The following is a 24,073-nucleotide window of genomic DNA, read 5'->3' on the forward strand; positions in this document are numbered from 1 at the left end:
AAGGCAGATCATGTTCTCCTGCACCTGCCTTTACATAGTGCCTCCTCTGATGGTCTCCTCTGGCTGAGAAGTGCCTTGCTAAAATGTGAAACGCACAATTCTGGAGGCAGCGGCGCTTTTAGCATGCAAGTAAACTGCAGAAACATGCCACAGGCTGCTGCTGGGAAGTACCCAAGGGAGGATGCTGAGACTCCTTGGCTTGAATCACTACCTTCAAGGTAGCTTGAATGGCCACTTTTCCCGAGCAGTGAAGGTGTCCTGAGGGAAGTGCATATTGTACTTTCACCAGTACCCTGCTTGGGGGGCTTTGTGAAGAAGTGCCGCTCTGGGCTGTGGCGTGGCCGCTGTGGCAGCACTTGGTGGAGATGTGGGGCAGGGGCCAGTTGCCACCTCTCTCTGCTGGGACAGGGACACTGCTGTAGTCCCAGGGCTGCCCAGCCGAGAAGCTTACCCCTTGTTTTCCATTGCTGCCACTTCAGTGTTTTTTTTCCATCCCTGCCTCTAAGCTGGGGCCTGTTGTTGGCAGAAGCTTTCATAGGCCTGGAAATGGAGTTGGCTGATTGTATTTAAGCCTACATTGTGGAAAATGGGCTGTGCATGTTTTCCAGTCTGTAAATGACACAAAGACACCGTTACTGAGTAAATGAAGGTCTTTGTGACCTTAAAATGAGGAGGAGAATGAACATAGGAGGCCAGAAAGAGAAACGTTACCTGACAATAGCTACATTTTGAGCAAAAACACTGAAGTTCGGCCTTCGCTTTCCAATCAGTAGCAGATTTTGCAGCAGGTTGTCTTTACTGCCCTGTTTACTCTGTTATTTCACTGGAGGCCAGTGCAAAGGTCAGGGGAATTTGGGAGCTCCTGGCAGTAAGGTCCAGAGATGAGTCCACTGGTGACAGTCCTGCAGCTCTGGTCAGCTGCGTGCAGCCACCATCCGTGGTACCGCCAGCAATGGCCTCTGAAGCAGGAACTGCCCCTGTTTTTTTCTCTGTACGGCGGGAGGTGCCTGAGCAGCTACGGAGGGAAGACTCTAAAACAAAAGTTGGAACCGGATGGTAATGTGATATGGTGCTTTTCACCTCTGGGTCATCGATTCAGATCTAGCCTGTTTAGTAGTGAGCAAAAATCATTTCCACATGGGCCAAGAGAAATGCCCAGTGAACACAGGGGTTGCTGTATCCAAACAGACAAGATAGTCTGGAGATAAACAGTTGCACAGTAGTTATTTGTCTGAAGAAGTCTGCAAGGTGTAAAGCTGAGTAGTTTCTCATCGGTTTATATCCCTGAATCATGAGGGCTTGGTTTCTTTGCAAATAACTTACCATTTCTTTCTGTCTACTAAAATGTAGGTTTTTTCCTTACGCTATAACTAATAATTACTGGAACTCCCATTTGTCTTTCTCAATAGTCTGTGTCGGGAGTTATAAATGGACAGATACATATGTCATTCGCCAGACAAAAGAGCCAGCTCATGTTTCCTTAGGTTCATATCAAGAAAACCTCAGTGGTGAACTGTGTACCAGAGTTATTCTGAAAGGCAAAAGTTGCTTCTTACTATTTTAGCAGAAAAATGCATGGGGTGCTGTACTAAACCTGATCAAAATGCATCAGGAAAGTTTATCAAATACATGATGGATGATAATGAAGCAACAGGGGAACCCAACAGAGCAGCAGTGACGCTGAAGAGGGGCAGTCAGCAACAACAGATCTGCTGCTGCCAAACTGTATTGATTTTGGCTAAGTACGCTGATTTAGACTTAGCTTATAGTATTTAACCACAGATACAAGGCCTATTAAATGGGTATTTCATAAGCTGCACTACCCTAAATATTTAATGGAAATGTAACCAATACTGTCTGAAACATATAAAAATTAATAGCATCTATCAAGAGCACTGAAATAACAGCTACTGTGCTTTGAATTTTGATTATATCCTTGATAAACCGAATGGGATTTTGTGGTGCTGGAACTAACAGTTCAGCTAGCAGATGAAGAAAAATTAAGGTTTTTTCCCTTTCTGTTCTAACCATTAAAGTTGTACTTACCAAGATCTGTAATTGTGGGAAATCTACCTCCGTGAGGAAGGTTGGGTCAAAGCAACTGAAAAATAGTGGGGTTTACAAGCATAAATGAAGATAGAATTGTATTTTAAATGTATTTCTTTCCTGGTTTTTATCTTCTCAGAACATAAAACCATTGCAAATGTAGTGAAGGTAGCTTTCTGTAAACAAAACATATGAAATCCTTATCCCGCTGAAGTCAGTTACCTGACTGGATATATGTGCCAGTGCCTGAATTTTCAGGCTACCAAAAGAGTCTTTTGAAGCAGTGTGTTTTGAATTCGCCAATTAAAACATAAAATTTTGTTGCCAGTCAAATAACTATTACAAGTCACTTTGTGTACTTGGAAAACTCTGATGCTCTCTGCTCTCCTCCACAAGTGGAACAGACGTACTATTTACTTTGTCATCAGCTAAAGTTATTGGTGCAGCTCCTGAGATGTTGCAGGGTTTTCCAGCAGCATTTAGAGGAGGTCAGTTTAATAAGCTAATAAATATTTTTTGAATGACCTGACTTTGTATTTGGTATTATAAACTCAGAGGAGTGCCAAGTAGGATAGAAAATAAAGAATAAAAGTTCCACAGATTTTGCCAAAATTCTCCACAGATTACTATTAGCCTCATTTATGAGACTGCACAGAGGACTGTGAAATCTCCTTTGAACTCTAAGGGCCAGATGGTTTTGCTGTTAGATCCTAATGACCCACAGCAGTGTGCATACACAGACACCACAGTTGCCAGTTGACTGCAAACATACGATGGAGGCAGGAGGATTCATGACCTGCGCTTCCAAAACATAAGCCAGTCCTGCTTGGGTGGAGAGGGCATCCCCCCTGGCTATTGATGGGGTAAGAAAGCGTTTCCGCTACGCTCTCAAAAGGAAGATCATTTCTAAAGCAAGCCGTGAGCATACCTGGACCAGAGGAGCAAATGGCAGGCACACGGTCCCATGCAGTCTGGTGTAGATTCCTGCTGACAGTCATGAAGCTGAAAGTAGCTTTTACCCAGAGGCAAGGGCTCTCTCGCAAGCGGCGAGGGCCCCCGGTCCCAGCATTGTGTCATTCTGTGATGGAGGAAGGAGGGAAAGGCTGGACTCGAACCAATTAAAGCTGTAGGGCAGAACAGTAGTTACTCTGCTGTCATATGGAACTGCTTGGAAGACATGATTTATTTTGGATTATATTGGTTTCAACTGGTATAATATGAACTTCCTGATTTTTCAAGGGTATGTAGACAAAAAGACTAAATATGGTTTTACTCATCTTTTAATTTAGAACTACAAGTGTTTGGGTGACCTCTGAAATTATTTTAATGATCTCTGCACAACACTGAGCTGTCAGCACTATAAATGTCATCCTAACTGGGTATTAGTTTTCATCATGGTCATTTAGTCTCACCAGCAGAGCTACCTCCATGCGAATGTCTTGTCTGTGTCAAGCTGTGGGAATAAAACAGAGTCACTGTTGCCAAGAAGCATCAGTCAAACATCTTCATAATACTCAGTTTGAAGAGGAAGACACAAACACAAAATCTAGGGGCACTGTGAGTGTGCAGCTTGCCCTTGGAGCTTCAAGCACAGCAGTCAGGGGATGATTTGCGTTCAAACCAGTGCTTTTATTGCTGATAATTAAAAATGTGTTCCAGCATTGCTCATACTAGTTGACATAGACTTACCCTTAGCCTTCCTTATTTTTATAACGCTATGAAAAGTCACAGGGTAAGAAGTACTCCAGTGAATGAGAAGTGTGACAAACTGAATTTGATACAACTTTTGACTGCTGGTACAAGATGAATATCGACTCATCACATGAGGCCGCTTTTTTGTTCTCACAGAGAAGGCAAAGAAATTGTTTGACCAGTGACTGTATAGGCTATAAGGGTACATCTAAGATATTGACAAAGAGTAAAGTAACAGAATTTGAAAATAAAATTAGGGATGTGGTGACAAAGGAGGAGTGGAAGAAGTGTCTTGTAGAAGCTAAACAGTTGGGCTTTGAACATCCAAAACTTACAGCAGAGGTAAAACCACCAAAAACTTTGTGTAATTTCTTCTTTAGGAAGTTAAGAGTCTTATCCTAAATTTTTAAATTATTATCTTTTGCCTTAGCTCATGTACTTAATAGTTTAAACATGGCAAAAGAAATTCTCCTGTATTTTGTATTTGTTCTTGTATGACAGACATTTAAATGACATGGGCATAGGATTTTCCAACACTGTCACTTGTTCCTCCTGTCTCATACAGATTTAAGAAAGCTACTTAAGGTTGGCTTGTACTTGCATATGATGTAAAAAAACCTGAATTGTGCTTTCAAGTGTACGGAATTTCATCTGACTGATAGACATTCAGTGCACAATAGCTGTTTTTTAAACTTAGGATAAAATGTGAAAGTCCTGTGTTGCACGAAGTTTCCCTTACATATGTTCACTGACATAAGTGAGAGAGCCTCTGTCAGAGTAGAAGGTCTGCCATCTTACTCTACAGGCTCCTGAGGGGGATACATAATAGTTCAGAGCTCTCGTGCGTTGCGTACAACTTTATTTTGCTCTAAAACACCCCTTTGAAGTCTCTTGTCCTTGGCTTTTATACGGTTCCAGTTTTTTCCATAACCAAGACAGATTCTCTTTCTTCCCAGCTAGTTGAACATGCAGTTGGAACTCTCTTTTGAATCGGAAGTGTCTCCTTTGAAGGACTGAAAAGCTCTCTTAACTCAATGAACACAAAGCTTAGCAAGTTGAGGCTTTGTATCTGTAGTGAGTCAAAAAGTTTCCAAAGGCATCACATCCACAACAGTTAAAGAAATGAAAGGGGGTGCTTGGGAAATTTCTCATTATTCCTCTACGCCTCAGTTCTTCTAGACTGGGGTAACCTAAGTGAGTAGACACTGCAATCCCCTCAGGACTGGACCTTGCTGTATTTATCCAGCCTGCATTCATCCAGATAGCTCTGCCTTGCAGCCAGGCTGAAGCAGGAAAAGCGGTGCCCCTGAAAAGCAGTACTTGCAGTGATTCAGCTGCCAGCTGGAGCCCTCAGCGTGACACGAGTGGGCACGTCTCCTGGTGTGTCAGTGGTGTGTGCCGCTAACATCAGCCCAGGGGCTCAGCCCTGCTTTTGAGCTTTCTTGGCTGTGCTGCTTCCATTTAAGGGAGAAAGCGTAACACGTGCTGAACTCCGGATCCCAAATCCAGTGGAAACCCAGCCAGCAGTAAGCAAGCACTGCCAGGGAGCTCTCTACATGAAGCACTATGATAGCATAGGTCTTGAATGACTAAGATTCTTGAAGGCCTTGGTCAGTATCAGAGACAGTTTCCAACTGGGCAAAGTACAATATTTTCCCTCTGCTTTTTATGAATGGCTGGATAGGATTGTGCTGGAGTCAGAGTCCCCTGTGAAAGCCATTCATAAAAATAACAACAAAACAAAAGAAACACACACAAAAAACTTTCTAGGTCCAGTCTGGAGCCACTGGGTGCCAGAGGCTGGGAAAACATGCTGGCAGCTCAAGTCCCAGCTATCACTGAAAGTATTCAAGGGGCTTTTTGGTGGTCTGAAAAGTATGAAGTGCTGTGTAGAAGGGCAGCTGGTAGAATTACTGTGACACATACTAGGCAGAAAGCCAGAGCTGGCCTTGTTTCAGACATTGTCTTTCCTCTCATTGAAGTGTCAGGACCTAATTCATGGAAAATTTGGTGAGTTGGCAGCTCTTTCAGAAGATTTCATTGAGCTACAGTGTGTGAGAGTCACATGAATGCAGAGTGCACGGCCAAAAATATATGGGGATTTCTGAGCAGGAGAAAACAGTCAGCCTCTAAGAATGTCTGTGGATTTCATGTGGTTTGGGAGTAAACTCGTGTACAGGTGTAATCAGCAGTCAAAAAAAAAGAAAATAAAGCGGAAAAGCATTAGTGGCAGATTACTGAAGAGCTCAGTAAGTTCTGTAATTACAAGGGATTCCTTTGAAACAAATCAGTCCTTTGTCTGAAGGCAGCAAATGTCTATTAATGAGTTCAGGGCTTGCAGTCCACCTGGAGAAGGCATCAGTAAAACGTGTGCCTTGGTAATAGTTTCTCCACTGCAAGGGAATTTAATGCAAAAGTGTCCACCCTGAAGTTTAAAGATGGACCCAGTCATCACATAATTTTTTTCTCATATTTATTTGGGAGAGAACTTGGAGCCTGAGGCACAGATACAAAAAAAACCCAGCAGTAAGATTCAGCTATTAGAAAAAGACTGAAAATAAACAAAGCATCTCTTGTTAAAGTGGGATGCTTGTGGTGGGCACTCTTAATTGAATCGGTTAGATTTAATTTACATTTTCATTGATCCTTCCCACTGAAATACTGCTCTGAAAGGCCAGTTACACTAAACTGTTTATTCAGAAATATTCCAGTTATTTCCTACTGCACTGTCATGAAAATTAGGGTTTTGGCCATGCCGAGGGACAGCATGTTGGCTTCTGCCCAAGCGAGGCACTGAAATCACGGCTGGGATTAGGAACAGGCAGGAAGGAAGGGCAGGAAGAAAATCACTGGATGCAATTCATATACTTTGAAAACAGAAAGACCTGGTGGGGGGGAGGCAGCAGCTTTGCCCCACTGAAGTAAGAAAAGCCCCTTTGTGCTCCTGGTGTCAGGATTTCATCCTTCATCTGTGGTCTTACTGTTCTGTGCTGCTTCTAGCATGCACAAGGGTTGTCACATCACCTGGGAGGTGGTGGTGTATTTTAAGTGCACTTGTGTTAGTTCCTTAATCGTTACTCCTCCTTCTCCCTGGGGTGGGGATGAAGGGCACCGGCACCTTGCTGGGTTTCCTGACTCACGTGGGGATGGTGTTTCCCATTCCTGGGTGGGAGCAGTCAGGAGGGAGACCTGCTGAGGAAGTGCCATCAGGTCCCATGTAGGCAGATGGACATGGTCTTTGGTTCTCCCTGCCATGCACCCAGCCAGCCCGGTGATGGGCATACCTGAAATCATGTCAACAGGTTCATGAGAGTCAGCACAGCATTGCCTTCGTTGAGCTAGAGCTCCCAAACAAGACCTTCCCAGGGCTGGAGCTGCTGCCCATCCGAGCCTCCTGGCTTCGGCATGGATGGCTTTGGTCAAGTGGGAAGCCCTGGCTCAGGAATGGGGTTATGCGTCCCTCACCCCTCTGACTGAGCTGTGCTCCTGCTCACAGCCAGGAGGGAGAGCTTCCCCACATCAGGACACTCCACTTAATAGATGAAAGAGTGTGGAAAGAGAGTGTACAGCATCAGTGGAGACAACAATATCTAGTTAGAAAATAAAGCCAGATGTAACATTCTAAATGAGATTTCACCTTGGTTTTAGTTATACAAACTTAACATATTCCTCTGCATCCACAGCAATCTGAACTACTTCAGAGCAAGGTCACATAGATGAGTGTAGGAGAGGTTGGGTATGAGAGCAGAGTATGTTCGTCACTCCATTTCTGAATATGGGGTTTGCCTGGGTTTTATTTCTACTGCTGAAAACATTTTTCTCAGCATCTGTGAAATCACCATTAAGTGACCTCAGTGAATTTTCTTATCATGCTTTTGTTTTACTTTTCAGCCTCAACAAGTGGTTCAAAAGAAGCCTGCTCAGGTAAGAAAAACTGATTTAAACTCTTTAAACTACTTTAAATGAAATAATTCTTCAGCATTTAAACTGGTCTCTTTTACTGTAAAGAATGAAGGGAAATACATCAGTCATATGAGCTGGGGGACAGCTGTTGGCGTGCTAGTCACAGCTACCGGAACAATTCACACAGTGGCCCTTGGGAAGGAGAGGAGGAAGCAGTGAATGGTGCTTGCTCAGAAGTGCACTCTTTCTGCAGCGGCCACCTTGCGATGATAATGCAGGCACACGCACACATACGTCTGGTACAAGCCCAGCATGTGATAGTTATCTTTTGTGAGCCCTGAACGAGGTAACTGGGGACTGCTTACAGCAAGGAGGGGGCACAGGTATAAAACCCTTCTCCCCATTGGTCTAAAGAGTCTCTAAATCCATGAAAGAAAGAAGGCTGAACTTGGTAACTAGACCGGATCCATCATAAAGACTAACACATTTGAACTTCTTTTGCTGGATGCTATTATTCGTCATTAATCTGGGACAAAGTTCAAGCTAGGGTGTCATGAAACTGCTCAAACACTGCGTTTACGATTGCCCCCGTGTTCTTTCCCCAGTCCACCCCATATTAGAACCAAACACCCTAACTCTGCCACATTGTTACATATGTACCAACAGCGAAAACCCTGTGGGCGAGGGAGCAGAGTCCATGGGCTGTGCTGCCGTACTTGGGTAGTACGAATGATTGCTGAGTCAAGAAGCATAAAGGGTCCATTGCTTTTCTGAAAAGAGGTCTGCTTTCAGAAGGGAGTAATACTTCTGGTTTTCCACCTTATGGTTTTAATACGTTATTGTACAGTATACGTTATTGTAAGTCTACTGTAATCTGAATTAGGAGCTGTTACATAAGAAACAGAAAATATCCTAGCTGTGAGTTGAAGGGGTGAAATGATGTAACTCTGAAAAGCATGTGCAGGAATCAGGTTTCTACAAAAGAAATCAATACCGTCACAGCAATGATGAATCTGTGGCACTGGCAATATTAATGTCTCCGAATGGCGGATAAAACATGCAGGTTGAATGTAGTAGTATTTTCAAGTGAGGTAAGTTTTGCAAGGAGAAGTGACGTCTTTTATTAGGCCAGCTTATGCAAGAAACACAACATCAGTCCCCAAGGATTTACCATCTATAACCTTCTAACTACACCACACAATTCAAAACATACCAAGTTGTTCTAATAAAAGAACAACTTTCTCTCCCTGGTCTCGCTAACATCCTTCAACTGTTGTGGCCGCAATCAGGCTATTCCTACTACAACATGGTAGTAAATCTGCTGGTGGGCACAAAGCCAGCCATCTCCTCCGTGGCACCTGAGAGTCAGGGAGGCTTAAACCTTGCTGTGCAAAGGAGGCCAAGTCAAGGAGGCAAAGGCTCCGAGAGGCCATTTGTGTTGTGGTTTCCTCTGGTACATAGGAGAGCTCATTCCCACCGGGGTCAGTGGGATAAAGGGATCTAGAGCTGATGACTCTGCCCACAGCCTAGCCTGGCAAAAGCTATTGCTGCTGGTGGCACGTGTGGTGCCGCTAGCTCTCCCAACTCCCCGGGCACTTACTACTGCGAGTTTTCTGTTTGTATGAGCCCTAGCACAAGAGAGGAAGAAATGGCTGGGGCTGAGGCTGGGCTAGGGTGTGGGAGGACAAAGAGGGGACCTGGGTCTCCATCTTTTAGTAGCAGAACAAAGTAATGACAGATTTAATTGATGTCAAAATGATGTGGGCACTTGAACCGAAGCACCAGGGTTACCTCTGTGGATCTTCCTGTCCCTTCTTTCCCGAAGCAGTGACTCCGATGGGGATGATACAGGGTGTTTCAGCTGCTGCATGGTGCCTCAGCAGCAACTCCATGGTCAGAGACAGAGATGGAGAGAGAGAAAAGGAGGCCCTTTGGCATTCCTATTAGTAATGGAAATGTTTGTACAGAAAACGAGGAGGCACGGAAGAATGCATGAAAGGAGAGGGCTTTTTAGAAATCCCCAGTCATCACAAAACGACTAGTGAAATTACACTCTAAATTATTTGTGTGCCATGTCTTCACTCAGAGAACATTTATTTTTTTTAATCCTTGGCCTGAGGGATGCTCAGTGAAATCACTGACTTGTCTTTAACCCTTCCTGCTTTTAATAGGCTATGCTCCCGTGCCTATGCTAGCACAACATTGCGGTTTTGCTGGGTGTGGGTGCGTGGCAGAGAACAAAAATTATAGCTGTGAGCAAGCGCTCATGACAGTGTCTTCCTGAGGCTGAAAGAAGGAGGAGGTAAGACAGTAGAATTCCTGGGATGATCAGGAACTTCATGCTGCTGAGTTTCACTTCAGTCCAGTTGCCTTTCTCCGTTTTCTTTTTACACTACTGAATTTCCCTTTAAAGGAGGGAGGTTCAGACTCAGAATTAACAACAAGAACATGAGCTCATGCAGGCTTCCTAATCTGAGCTGTCTAAGGAAATAGTGATAAATTATATAAACATGGGGACTACATGAAAGTTCATGGAGGATAATGTAAATCTTACACTACATTCAGAGGAATCTCTTCCTTTTCCATCTGTTTCCTTCAAAATATCCTCCCAGATGGCTTTACCGTGTGGCAGTCTGGATTAAGTTAGAAATGTATCCTTTCTTCATCAGTGGGGACTGTAAGAGGTTACAGTCCAGAACTGCTGTGTGATGGTGCCCGTGTTACCCAGCCTGCCTTGGTAAAAGTGGCAGAAGCTCTTGGTCAGGTTTCACCTGAGTGCTGTGCCTTGAATTTTGGTGTATTCTCAAAGATTTCTATCAGCGATCGCTTACATCACCGTTAGTCTTGTTGCTGTTGCTAGTACCTATGCCTCTTGGGTTTGTGTCATTTTAAAAAATACAGAAACAGATAAAATTCTCATTTTATGAATAACAGCTCTGTTCCCATCACTGTTTCGCAGATTTTAAGCATCGTGCAGGGCTTTGCCATGCTCTAAATCTCTTTATGGATATCCGCTGTCCAGTTTAGGGCCATGCAGATGCCTATAAAACTCCTGCAATATATTCAAACATCCCAGAGCTCTGAAGATTTACAATCACACAGACAGTAAATGCAACAGTAAAATCCACTGGAAGTCCACACACCCCGATATGGGTGTTTGTTAATACAAACCTTTAACTACTATGGTCTGTACACATCTTTGTGATGATCACTGACACATACTCTCTCACTTCCTTGGGGAAATGAGGAAAAGGTAGCCAGCCTAACTGCATGACATCGGTAAGTTTAGCACCTTCACATAAATATGCACTCCTTTGAAATCAGCTGTGTCTCCAAAAGAATGGACAGCCAGATCTTACAATCATGATGTAGTAATATTCTTACCAAGATCTGCGAGATGTGCAAATAAGCAGTCCATATAGAAATAGAAATTTCTCCATTTCCTTATTTTTAAGCTATTTTAGCAGCTGTAGCCTCAGCCATATGGGGGAGTTACACTCTTAAGTAATACAAAGGAAACAGATATTTTTAGGAAAACATCATGAAAGCTATCAAAGTTTTCTGGAAACAGGACATGTTTTATTTTTATCATTTCTGGAGAGAAGAAATACTGTGAGTGTAGAACAGCCCTTTGAAAATCTTCCTATAATCTCTTTGGGAGGTCTATTAAAAATCTCAAATCCTTGCAAATCCTTTGTATCTGAGTCTGAAAGACAGCACATCAGTCAGAAGGACAGTGTATCAGTCAGAAAAATACACATAAAGTGTACATGGAAAAGTGTACACAGAAAAAGTACACCAAAAGTACACATGAAGTATACTTTCCTACCTAATGCTAAATGCATTAGATGCTTTTCAAACAATATCCCAAAAAATCAAATCCCAACAGGAATAAAAGCTAAAGAGAAAAGTGTTACTTTGTATAAGAAAGAAAAGGCAGATTCACTGTATTTTTTCCTTTTACTCATTTTGTAGTCTTAGTATCAATAAAATTATGCATGTTAATTAGTCATAATACATATACACCTCACAACCTCAAGTTATATGTGTTCCCCAACTGCATCCATCACATATTCCTACTTAATGTAGTACACAGTAAATGCTAAAAGCATCAGACAGGCTCTGCAGCCCAGGAGCCTCATCAATGATTCACACACCCATGTGCAGCCCAAAAGCAGCAAACTTTGTGAGCAGAGCTGAGCCTGGGACCAGAGGGCCAAAACTTTATTTTCCAGTGGTACGTGGAATTTTATACTTCAGAGTAGGGTAACTGCCTGTGTGTTATACACAATATCCTCTGAAAGGCTGAGTTACCGTTCTTTTATTATTGTTATTTTTAAAGCAAACACTAAATGTTTTCCCAAAGACAGCAGTAGGGGACATCTTACATATGCTAAAAGTGAGCACGAAATAATATCATGATAGGCACTCTAGAACCATTTTCCCCAGTGGAGCTTCCATCCTGTATCATTTCCATTGGTGCTGTCACTGTGCTGTCTCTTAGTGCTGTGATAGTGTGAAGCAACCCATCCGTCGAGCACTGGCTGTGACAGACAGGCTGCTGTTTGAGGGGCCCTTCAGAGCTTATGGTCATCGATTGCTCGTTGGATATTGTGAGCATGGTGCTGCTGTGTTTACAGACAGAGTAAAAAGTTTGGGAGTATCTCAACCTCTTAGCAGACTATGCAGTGAGAATTATGCTCCTAGGTACTTCACGCTGAAGGCTACAAGGAGTAAATAGGTGGTTTTCAGACATCAGCACATTGCCAAGCAGTGCATGAAGGACCTAAACCGTTGGGCAGTCCAGTGTTTGTAAGCATCTTGAGTTCATCCTTATAGGACCTAAATAAATAAATAAATGTGCTTTCCTCACAGCAAGGAAGGAAAAAAGCCATTCAAAATGGCTACCTTAATGTGGGGCATTGCAGCAAACTATCTCATGGATCCTGTTTCATTGGGATCCCAATGCCACAGATGTTAAATTCTTTATGAAGTCTGCTCCAGCAGATGGTGAGTATCACCATGAAGAAGTTCTGCTGCTGATCCCATTGTAAGGCATTTCTGGAAATGCCAGAACATTTTCAGAAATGTTGGACAAAATTTCTCTTCAGAAAGGACTGTTGCTTTTATTAAAAAGGAATATAATATGTACTTCTTGCTTTGCCTCTGCTCTGTCAAGGTAGTCACATTGTTCAGGGCCGGTCTCTGATCTCAGGTTTGTAGAGTTATTTGCCACACAACAACCATGGGAAAAGAGAAGGAGAGAAATAAAAAAATCAATCACTCACATTCTGCCTGAATTCAGATCTCAGATTTCCCACATCCTGGTATTTAACTTCTCACAGAGTTACCAATGGTTGATCTCACGGCAGGATTAGTGGGAAGAAAAATGAGAGCTCCATTGAAACCAGACTTGAGTCTGGAAGGAAGGGACATGTGAGCTCTAGGACCCGGGAGATATCAGATTCGGGGCAGTGAATGGCTTCCACCCCCTCCCCTTCTCTGATTCTCATGCTTATTTTGAGGCAAAATCTGGAAACTGAAATTGGAACAGCAAAGAGACAGTTACAGTATGTTAGGCGGCTCGCCCATGGCTTTAATAGTCTCCTGAGAACTGTGTTATATAGTGAGGCATTAACTGTAATTTATATTAATATTTTTTTTATGTTTAGGAAGAGGAGGATAGATTAACATTGAGGTATAAATTACAGTAAATCTGTCTCGGTCCTGAAGGAAAACATGTTTTGAAGACACATTTCCTCTGGGATACATTTTCTGATTTGATTATAGATGTGTTCAATTGGGAAAGAAACTCCTATAAAATGTTCTATAATCAAAAGGAAATAATCACTATCTATTAGGTTGGACAGCCCCACTCACTTTGAATCAGACTACCTTGCTTAGAGAAAGAAAAAGCTTCGCCCTGTGGTAGCATGGATCGCGGCGCAGATGGAGCTTGAAAAGTTGGGTTGCTGCTCTGTGCTGAAGAGGACCATACTTTATCACCCTTTCCACCAGACTGTGTGGAGATATTCAAGAAATTGAAAAAAAATCTTTAAATGCATCACTCTAAATCCTTTAGGAGTTGAACATATTAAGATGACAAGAAGAGTATGTCATTAAACCGTAACTACCCTTTTTGGATTACCTGGTATTTGTAGATTTATTGGCAGGATGGCTTAAATTAGGGATTTATTTTTAGCCTGCAGCATTACATAATAAAATAGCAGCAGAATTCTTTGCAGGAAAAAAAGGGAGGGGACAGGGCGGGGAGTTTATTAAAACCAACACAAACTTCTATGATTTTGTGCTTTCTCCTGCACAAAGAGGTGCTCCATGGTTACACAACCAGTAAAGTTTGCAAGAAAAGCATTTCCATTACCCCATTTTGCTCAGGAGTCATTGCCCTGCCTTCTGCTGCAGACCTGCTGTTTAGTCTGAAACTGAAAATTAAACCCAGAACTTCAGCTCTCAAAGTTAAATACTCTGCTTTACTGCCAGCGCACAGCCTCACCAGTGTCTGTGTGGTAAGATCTGTGATTAAACTCTTCAGACGTTTTTAAAAGCGTTTTACAAGTCTGTTAAGCTTTAGCGTTTTTGTTTTGTTTTGTGTTTTTTTAAAGAAAAAATATCATTTAGCTGAATTATACCACAAAGTCTCACATGAACTCTGCTGAACCAGATCGGAGAACCCAGCTCACGATCTTTCAGAAATATGTTTCTCATTTGGAGCGAGCTTTTCTGGGCACAACCTGGGGAAGGTAGGGCCTTCTGTACGTTAAACGCTCTCCTCCAGGAACAGAAAAAGAAAGGAAAGGGAAAAACGGGGGGGGGGGGGACTGAGGAAGAGCGACAGCAGCGGCAGAGCCCCCCGCGCCCCTGCCCGCCCCGAGGCCGGCGCTGGCGGGCGGCAGCATGGCGCAGGCTGCGCGCGCGGCCGCGCGGCCTTGGGGCTGGCGCTCGTAAAAATGTCACCGGTGGACTTCCACTGTGAAAGGCTCTTTTATCTTCCCTTCCCGCAGCCCCTTTCCAGCGGGTACGCAGGGCCGGGCCCGGCGGCTGCCGCTCAGTCTTCCCGCATGGCTGGGCCCTAATGAGGTGTGTGCGGCTCTTGGCTGCAGGTTTTCAATCTCTTTCTTATTACTTCAAAGCTGCTGCTCTGAGGTTCAGACAAGTTTGATCACTTGGCAAAATCTCTCAGCTGGAATTCAAAAGGGAAGACGCTTTATTTTATTATTTATCATTACAGATAGATAGCTGTTCCCAAACCGCAGTTGCCAGTGGCTCCGTGGACCGAGCCGTAATGCTTTTTTAAGTGATAAAGGATTGGAGGTGAATAACTTCTGACAGTTGCTTCCTGTCTGTAACAAGCAGTCGTTTTTAGGGGGGGAAAAAAAGGAGAATAGAAATCTAACAGGCCTTACTTTATTCTCCTTTTCATGTTCTAAAAGGAGCGGGGGGAGGTAAACGATGTGGGTTTGACCTCCATTTCAAAGCCTTTCCTAGCGTTCCTTTCCCTACTCCATTCTGGAGACCTTCACCGCAGTCCTTCCTCTGCCGCTTAACATAAAATACGCACAGAAATCAACCCTGTTTCAAAGTACCACAGGGGCTCGGGAGGAAGGCAGACTCCCTCAGGTTTACCCGCGTGGGATCCAGTATCCTTCTGGGCTTCGCCATCTCCACTGCCACAAGAAAGCAGAGCTAATGCAGTGACCCACAGCGTTTCAGTGAACTGTGCAAGCCTAAGGATTTTTAAAGACTGGTGTCCACCTTTTTTTGCTCTTTCATCTAATTATGGACATACGTATTAGTGTTTAGAGACTCTTATTAAAGCCTCTCCTTGCCTTACGCTCTGGTCTGGATTTTGGCTCTGGAGCGTGGTGTGCTGTGTGAATGCAGAGCAGTTTACCGCTCCTCCAGTTTACAGCCTCCACAAGAGGTTTGTAAGAGCAGCTTCTCAAAGTTGGGGTTAGTCCAGCTTGATTGTATATGTTTCCAACAGCACCGCTGCCTTCTTTTCCTTAATATTTTATTTCCTTCCCACCAGAACTGTTTACATCTTGTAAGGTTGAAGCTCTCTAAGACAATACATCTCTGTCAGTGTTAGCACAGCACGCACCACTGCTTCAGGCCCCATTTTTGCTTCAGGTCTGTGCCTTGCGGCCTTTAAATGGTGCTTCCTGCAAAATTCTTCTGACCGGTACTGGGATTTTGCTAGAGATTTTCACTCTCCTTTTAATCACATGGGGAACAGATTTTTTCAAAGTGTTTTGACCTGCTTAGGTCAAAAAGGCACTTGCTGTACTCAGATGACAAAACGCGTTTAAGAAATCTGGCCTGACGTAATTTAGACAGCTGAGTCTCAATTTCAAAAGGCTTCAGCAGTGCAGACTTCAGTGCTGAGCGGCCTGCTGCCTTGCAGAAACCTCATTGCTGAGTTAGCTTCAGGGCTGCTCTAAAATCCATGGCAAAGTTGGGCACCTGGAGCTGAGGTTCATTTAAGCCCATCTGTAGGAGATGTTGAGAGGCAGAGCCTAAGACAGGTACTGTTCAGGGTATCTAAACGTCAGCCAGCCTAATTCCTGTCCCTGGAAGTTCTCAGTGTGAGCCCTCCTGGATTTAAAAGTCCTGTGTCAGATAAGCCCTTTCTCTCAAAGTAACCAGAGAGACTCATTATCACTCCATTATATCAAACAGTTATCCTAGTGGGAGATAAGCTAGGAGATAGAGAAATGTTTTTGAATCCCTCCTTAATCTAACAGGAAGAAGAGACTTGAATCTATGTTTAAAGAAGGCTGTTGTAACTTAAAGAGGATTGTCTTGTCCTGTCCTGTTCTGTGGGGATCCTCCTGAGCACTGTCCTGGTCCGCTCAAGTTATCTGAACCTGTTTCTCAAGGACCAAAACTTTGCCAAGCCTTGCGAGACACTTCCTGCAGCAGAGGAGGGGGATTCATAGGAGTGGTTCGTGGGTGTGCCAGGGTGGTAGCTCTCTCTGACCTCTACCGCTGTTGTTGGCCTCAGCCATACTCACCAGCAGCTGAGTCCCAGCGCAGCCACAGCAACTTTACTCCGGCTGCCCCAGCTTGTTCACTTCCTCCAACAGCTGGGGATGTGGATTATCCAGTAATCCCCATAAGCAGCCTTTTTGCTAGTTGAGCAGTTGTTTCCAGCAGTAAAAGGAGAGGACACCCTTAATTTACTTACCAACTCTGCAGCTCAAATCCACAGGCTGGTCACCTGCAGGATAGCATCAGTGTTTTGCTTTATTCTCTCTGCTCCCTTTCCATCCCTGACAGAATATTTGATTGTTTATGTAAAAGTGGAGTGACTTAAACAGAAGAAAGATGCATCCTCCATACACAACAGCTTGGTGGGTAGGCTTCTTCCTAGAAGGTAGAAAACCCAGCTTGAAGTATCTGCTTCAAATCAGAGAGCATGGGGATTTCAAAACAAGTCTGCATGTGAGTTTCCAAATCAGTGCCATTGTGTACATGCACACTGAAAGATAAGTCTTATTCTTGCTGTCTGTTGTGCATTGCCTTCCTGCACATGGCAACTTTGAGGACATCTCCAAGTCAAAATGATCTTTAAGACACTTGCCAGCCCTTAGACTGCTCCCAAGAGCATTAGGCAGCTCTGCACGTGCCCACTGGCATGCACTTGGGCATTGGGAAAGTTAAGTGACAGCTCAGCAAGGCTCCTTGGTGGTATCCAAATATTGGACTCATGCTATGGCCAAGTCTGTAGTCTTCTGAAGGCCAAGATCCTTAGATGACAAAGTGTACCATTAGAGGCCAAGTCCATAGGGACTTAGGTATTTAAAGCAAGAATGTTGGTTGCCAGTTCTCAACCCAAAACTGCCCAAAGCTGCCACCTCTCTATTTGTCTCTCCGTTTATCTTTAATGTCATTTAAGTAATGAGAGTGTTGCTTCTTTGAGGGGACCTGCCTGCTCACTACCCCCAGGGCTGTCCCATGCCTTAGTCAATGACTGCAGAAACAGCACTGGGAGCGGGCAGGGATCCAGAACTGCTCTCTAGGCAGAGGTTTTAACTGTGCTTTTAACCACCAGGCTAGAGAAGCGCTCCTTCTTGCATGCTAGGAGTGACAATGCACAAAAACTGCTTGCTTGTGGGCTGATTGTCATATATGTATTCAGATACGGAGTTTCTGTATTGAAATAATTTCCTTAGGTGCCCTTCTTAAAAACACACTTTAATCTAGCAGTAAGAAGAGTTGTGTGGCCTTTCTGTATGTGGTCATGGTGATCTCTTCTGCCCTAATAAATCCTTTTATTGTGATGTGTGAAGTAAATACCTGCAACAATTTGAGCTCTGAATCCAACTTCTGGAATTAAACTTTGCCTTACTGCTGAATGACAGCTGTCCCTGAGCTTGCCAGTGTGCTTTGCAGGGAGTGAAGTAGCTCAAAGCAGCAGATCCCACCTTAAGCTTCAAGCAGAGCAAACCTGCTCTGAGTGTCTGTTAGTGCTGTAACAATTTCTAAAGCAGTTTGTTGTGTTGGCTGCAGAGCAGTTGGGATGGCACTGTGTCTCAGCTGGGTGCAGCCCAGGCCCCTGCATCTGCAATAGGAGCCACTGGCTTCAGGGACTCCTCTGAAAATATTAGCTTGCATGCCAGGGGATTTCAGACAAGTTAATAGCAGACAATGGTCCACAGTTTGCAAGTTGCTCTTGTCAGCAGTTCTTTTTGACATATCTATTCAAGCATACCCTCTCGGGCTTAGAAAGCAGCCAGAAAAATCTGTGCCAACAGCTAATACTTTGTTATAAAATAAAAGCTCTGACAAATTCAGAGGCTCCATATGTAGCATTACTGTGATCCTGCAGTTCATGTCCCTAAATTCGTTCTAGTTTTTTAAATCTGCGGTTCAGAAATTCATGAGCAGAAGGTGAAAAAAATGAATTGCCAGCTGAATTGCCAGTGAGTTTCTTGAGACAAAGACAATTAACCTTGAAGTAGCTGTAAAGGAGCTTTGCCCCAGGGCATTAGAACAGGACAAACATTTTTACAAAAATGCCAAACATTTGCCCTTCTGCAGGTGGGGGGAATGCTCCTCTCAAACACCAGCAATTGTCTCGTGATCGGGTTTTGTTGACATCACTTTGTGGGGGTCCACCAAAACAAGGAATGCAGAGGACATACAAAGACCCAACTAATCTTGTCTGTTCTTGAGGACACCAGGATGCTACTGGCTGCTTCTACTGCCAGAAAAATAGCCTGCGTCAACCAAATGTGGATCACCAAATGGAGGTCTTGGGTGGCAGGCAGAGCTACATTTCACCCGCACAGGATGTCGTGGGAAAGAAGTCTCTTGGGAACACGGGGTGACTCTGACCTGAAAAGACAATGTAGTTTAAATACGGTGATTTGTTGCACAGCTCCGTTCTGGATGGTGCCACCACTGAGCTTTAGGAATGAGGTGCACATCCCAGTGCTTATCTCTTCACATACTCCTGCAGTATACGCCAGTTTATTTTCCCACAGTGGAGAACCTTCAAAAGCAGAGATGTAGCATCATAGTGCCGGAGAAGGTTAGTGGGCCCACGCATGTCAACACTGCTGCTCTGTAGCCCTTTAGATGTTCCAGGGGATCAGAGACATCCACACAGAGCAGGGGGGCATGACACAGGAGGCCAGCACCCTTCTGGCTTGGCTGCTGGATTCCAAATGAGATACCCAGGCCATCTAAAAGAGCTCTGGGCTCCTACCTTCAGGCAACCACATCCCACGAAGGATGTTGTATTTTGAAATTGTGTGTTGGGCAAGCCCAAATAGGTGTACTGGCTAAAGATAGCTGTTCTAACTGAAGCCTGCTGTCCTTCCTCCTGGCCCTTTTTGTTACCTTCACCACTGTTAAATCAGGACTAACAACAGTGGTGCCAGCCCCCCGCAGAGTAGCCCTTCTCAGGGCAGATACCTGTTGTGAGCCATTGGGCAACATCTGTCCTTTCTCTCCTGCTGGGACCCAACACCAGTGAGAGGTGAGGGGGCCGCATTGGTGGGTTCCAGTCCAGTGTACACATCTGCCAGCCACTTGCGAGTGATACCTCTCAAGAAAAGACCTAATAAACATTTGTGCACAGAGGAGATTTGGAGAAAGCCTTCTTGCTTCTCTTTGTTGGGAGAGACAGCAGCTCCACATCACTCCCAGCTTGGTGGGGCAGTTATAGCAGTTAAGGATGGAAACAGCTCAGGGTGCTGGTTTGCAGTTTGTCTTACAACATCATGCTGTGACCTGTAGCAGCTCAGGATGAACCATGCATGGGACAACCAAGGACAGGGCATGCCACGTAAAACTGCCTCTGCAGCACATGTGTTGGTCAGCCCCTGGGGATACATGCATGCCAGGCACACGGATGCTCCGGGAGCCACTTGGGATATTGTCTTAGCAGCAGGGATAAAGCCTGAGCTGTGCGTGTGTGTATTTACCCTACCTTTCAGGTGCCTGTCTTGTTCACCCTGAGGCCTGCGTGGCTGTGGCTTCCCTGTTAGCCAGATCCGACCTGGTTGGTTTGAAGGTTTCTTAGGTTTCTCTTTGCAGTCTGCTAGCCCAGCCTGTTGCAAGCCCGCTGCAGCAGAAAACAAATAACCAGGGGAGCAGCTATTGAAGGCAAAACTGGATCAATGAACATTTACGCTCAATTAACACATGTCACCATTCTGTCTCCACAACTACAGTGAATGCACCTAAAAAGTGAGAACAACCTGAATTAAGGCTGCCCTGTAACCTGAAACCTTTGCTTCTTGGCTGAGCGCTTCCTGTGGTGGTGTTACTGAATTTATGCTCTGCATGGCTGTACCGCTGTGACTGCGTGACTTGGGTTTCTAATGACTGCTCTAACGACCATGCTTTCCATCTTGATTTTTGCCCTTCTCTTCAACTTGATCAGAAGCACATCTGGACTTACAAAGTATTTTGCTCCAGCCACAGTTTCTCCTTTGACTTTTGACTCGGGGACTGATCTTATGATACATGGCTTTGCCATCGACCTTGGTGGGTCTGTGAGGACTTGTAAGTGCCTGGAGGGTGCTAAGTGATGGTAAAGCATCCTTTCCCTGAGGTGCCCAGCACCCTGATGTGCCACACAGTGCGCTTCAGTGAATCTCTGGCTGAGCCGACTCAGTGCAGAGCCATTTTGCAACTTCTAGCGGGGGCACAGTTTTCAAAACGCCTGCCCCCCTCCATCTTTTGGAGCGAAGGGCATGTGCATGTGGGTGCTGTAGAGGCAAAGGGTGCGTTGAGGATCATAGCTGCACAACCTTCTGATATTTGTAGCCAGTTTTTCACCAGTGCAAAAAATCCCTCTCTGTTCCTGTCTTATACATCTGCATTTTCTCTTTCAGAACCTCTACTCGGTTCTTCCTTTGGGTCCCTCCATGCATATATGTCTGATTTGTATTATCCCTTTGTTTGAATTGTAGGCACTTCAGAGCAGCAATCATGTCTCCATCTGTGTCTTGACAAGGGACTGACTTACATGATAGGTTGGCTTAAAACCACTCGTCTGAAACTGTTCTTAGGCTTTTGCAAGGAATGAACTTAATGAAGGAAAGTTGTTTTTTTTTTTTCTGCACAACAATCTATCCTTTGCCAGCTTTTCTTCATGAAAAAAAGTCTTTCCCAAGATTGATGTGAATTTGAAATCTGCCAGTCTCAAATATTTTTGAATAATTAGTTTATGATTTAAATATGAGGGGGGTGGTTTGATTTTGGGTTTCTCATCCTTCCAAGTATTACAGGTACACACATTTGCATGTGCATTTGCAGATGAAAGAAACTCATCCTTCATTACATGACTGTAAATACGTGGATGAAAGAAGAGCTGCTTATTCATTTTCTTGGTCACTGCAGCAGTGTGACCAAGGAAAAAAAATATTGTGAGATTCACAGTAAAAATCACTAGAGTGGGCAACCCTTTAACTAAGAATAGCTCTCTGAGACTGCCCTGTCTGGGCTCTGACATATGTCCTTCCACATACTTTGCATCTCCCCCATCCTTCTTATTCTGTGATCAGAAGTCCACGTTCATGGAAAATGAGTCCATGAGGTTTCAGTAGTCTCCTGACAAGCCATGTGTAAAACAAAGTGAGCTGCCGCTCTGCGCTCACGCATGCGCGGCCATCTTCCGGGAAACGACGATGAAGGACTTGGGGCTGACCACAGTGCTCTGAGGAATTAAGCACATGATCATCATCCAATACCAAAACATATCTACCTGTATTATGTTAAGAGCACAGAAGCCACAATCGTAATTTTTTTCTGAAATACTTGGCTTGGAGGCAAAGCCGGTGTTTGCCTTGATCATCCCAAGTTCTGAATTACCAAGGCTCAAACCAACATATTTTGCACTGTCTCTCCCCGTGCAGCCCAAATCAGCCCTTCATTAGGTGCCTGTAGATACCAGTTTTCTTCTTGACTGAAATGTTACAGCAGTCGCAGCCGCGTTCTGCGGGGAAGATGAGCAGGGAAAATGCATTATGTGCTAATGGGATTCGATGGAGTGTGAGTGCAAGGTCCCCCAGTGCCGCCAGGGACGAGGTAAAATTCGCTTAACCATTTCGTGAGTCGGGGATCATTTTCGTGGCAGCACTGTGAGTATAACCCGGCTACAAATGGACACAAGTTGTTGCGAGGAAGAAGTTGTTCATCTGCATGATCAATCGGTGTTTTCTGGAATTTAAATATTAATTGAAAAGTCAAGGTCAGAGGGCAGCTGACACTTGACTTTGCTCTCTTTCCTCCATCCACGGCTTTGATCATGCTACATCTTTCTTTGTGCCTGGTGCTTGAGAGAGTACCCCAGGGTCATGGCCTGTTTCCTAGTCAAGAGGTAAAAACCTACTGGCTTAAATATCTGAGGCCCGAGCTTTAGCCGGGGGTAGGGGTACGAAGGGAGAGGGGGAGCGTTTGCTTCATGCTTTTCACATATCCCACATAACCCAAAGCAGACTAAACAAAACCAGTGTGAAATCTCATGGCTTGATGCTGCTATGGTTGTATTTTTTAAGCTGTCATTCATTCATTTATACTTATGTTTATTCCCTGGATTTACAGCTCTTTTTTTCAGCCTTTTCTTGAGGGGATGTGGCGGGGGGAGGTTGAAACCTTTTGAAAGGGGATTGCAGTGAGCAGTGGCCTATGATTAAAGCCCAGTGTTTTTCCTTGATGCCGCTCCTCCGCAGCAGTGTCACACATGGTAGCATTTAGGAGCCCTTCACAGCTGAGGTGTTTCAAACACTAATGAATGGAAGTTTGGTCATATAACGCAGGCAAGCTTTAAGGCATGCTTTGCTGAATGGTGTACTGTAGTGGCCTGGGAAAGGAAGAGAGTTATAAATTGTGTCAGTTAGCCACCCAGACAAAATGAAGCCATGTGGAAAATCAAATCTATTAAAGTATGAAGACTGTTATAAGCTGTTTTAAGCTGGTCATTCTTAAAAGGTCTCAGTTGGCTGAGGGGGTAAATTCCTGTTCTTCCTAGATCTTTTTCATGTGCTGTCTCAGGCAATGATGTGCAGCATTTACTAAAAAACAACTTTTCACTGACAGCCCTTTTTATCAGAAATGTTTCTTGCCTGCAGTTTACCGCCCTTGTCCTGAAAGATACTGTACATTTGTTAAATAAGCAGTGTAAGAGCATCGCATTCGGGCAGGCTTGCTGAAGTTGAACATGAAGGCAGCGGTGAGCCAGAGGAGGACAGCTGATGAGGAGGAGAAGGCTTCCCAGAGCACACGCTTAACATCGGATACCTGCTCAAAAGGCTTTCCACTTTCTGGCAGCCCATGTCTGCTGGCTGTAAGAGGGCCATGACAGAGCATGTCTCAAATTACTTTTTCGTGGCACCCCTTGGTGTAGGAGGAAAGCCTGGCAAAACAAAGAGGGGTGACTGGAGAGCGGGAGACCTTCCCCTCCTCTCCAGAGTAGCTTCTTGAGATGTCAGAGCAGCTGGAAAGGGCATTTTGTTAGCTCAGGAGGTAATTATCAGCTGCGTTAGAGAAGTGAGGTGACAGCCTAAGACGCAAGGTTGCCACAGTATTTCTTTTTTCTGTTTGTGTTTTCTAGGAAGAGACTGAAGAAACGTCCTCACAAGAGTCTGCAGAGGAAGACTAGGAGACCGCACCATGCAATTTCTACCTCATCAGCAGTTGGGTCTTTTGAAGGGAGAAGACACTGCCTTGACCACTTATTTTCTATTGCCATGGTCTTTCCACTTTTGCCTGGGGAAAAAAAAATCACATAACCTTAAAAAGGATTTGACTAATCATCTTCTTTGTAATCCCTTCACAGTCCCAGGTTTAGTGAAAAACTGCTGTAACACAAAGGGGACACAGATTAATGATGCAACTTTTAATTACTGTTTTCTTTTTTTTCTTAACCTACTAATAGTTTGTTTGAGCTGCTAAG

General features: G+C 44.3%; 1 protein-coding gene across 1 annotated transcript in view; it reads left to right on the forward strand.

The window, feature by feature from the left end:
- The window catches only part of HMGA2 (high mobility group AT-hook 2), a gene marked incomplete at its 3' end in the record, with an annotated part of 117,181 nt that extends 93,402 nt beyond the window's left edge, over positions 1-23,779 (forward strand). Inside the window, exons 4-5 of the mRNA XM_081996573.1 lie at positions 7,630-7,662; positions 23,732-23,779. Coding sequence (XP_081852699.1) covers positions 7,630-7,662; positions 23,732-23,779 — 81 coding nt within the window. The remainder of the gene's footprint in view (positions 1-7,629; positions 7,663-23,731) is intronic.
- Positions 23,780-24,073: the final 294 nt, after the last annotated feature.

The sequence above is a fragment of the Phaethon aethereus genome (genome assembly GCF_964289735.1).
Source record: "Phaethon aethereus genome assembly, chromosome: 1".
Lineage (NCBI taxonomy): Eukaryota > Metazoa > Chordata > Aves > Phaethontiformes > Phaethontidae > Phaethon > Phaethon aethereus.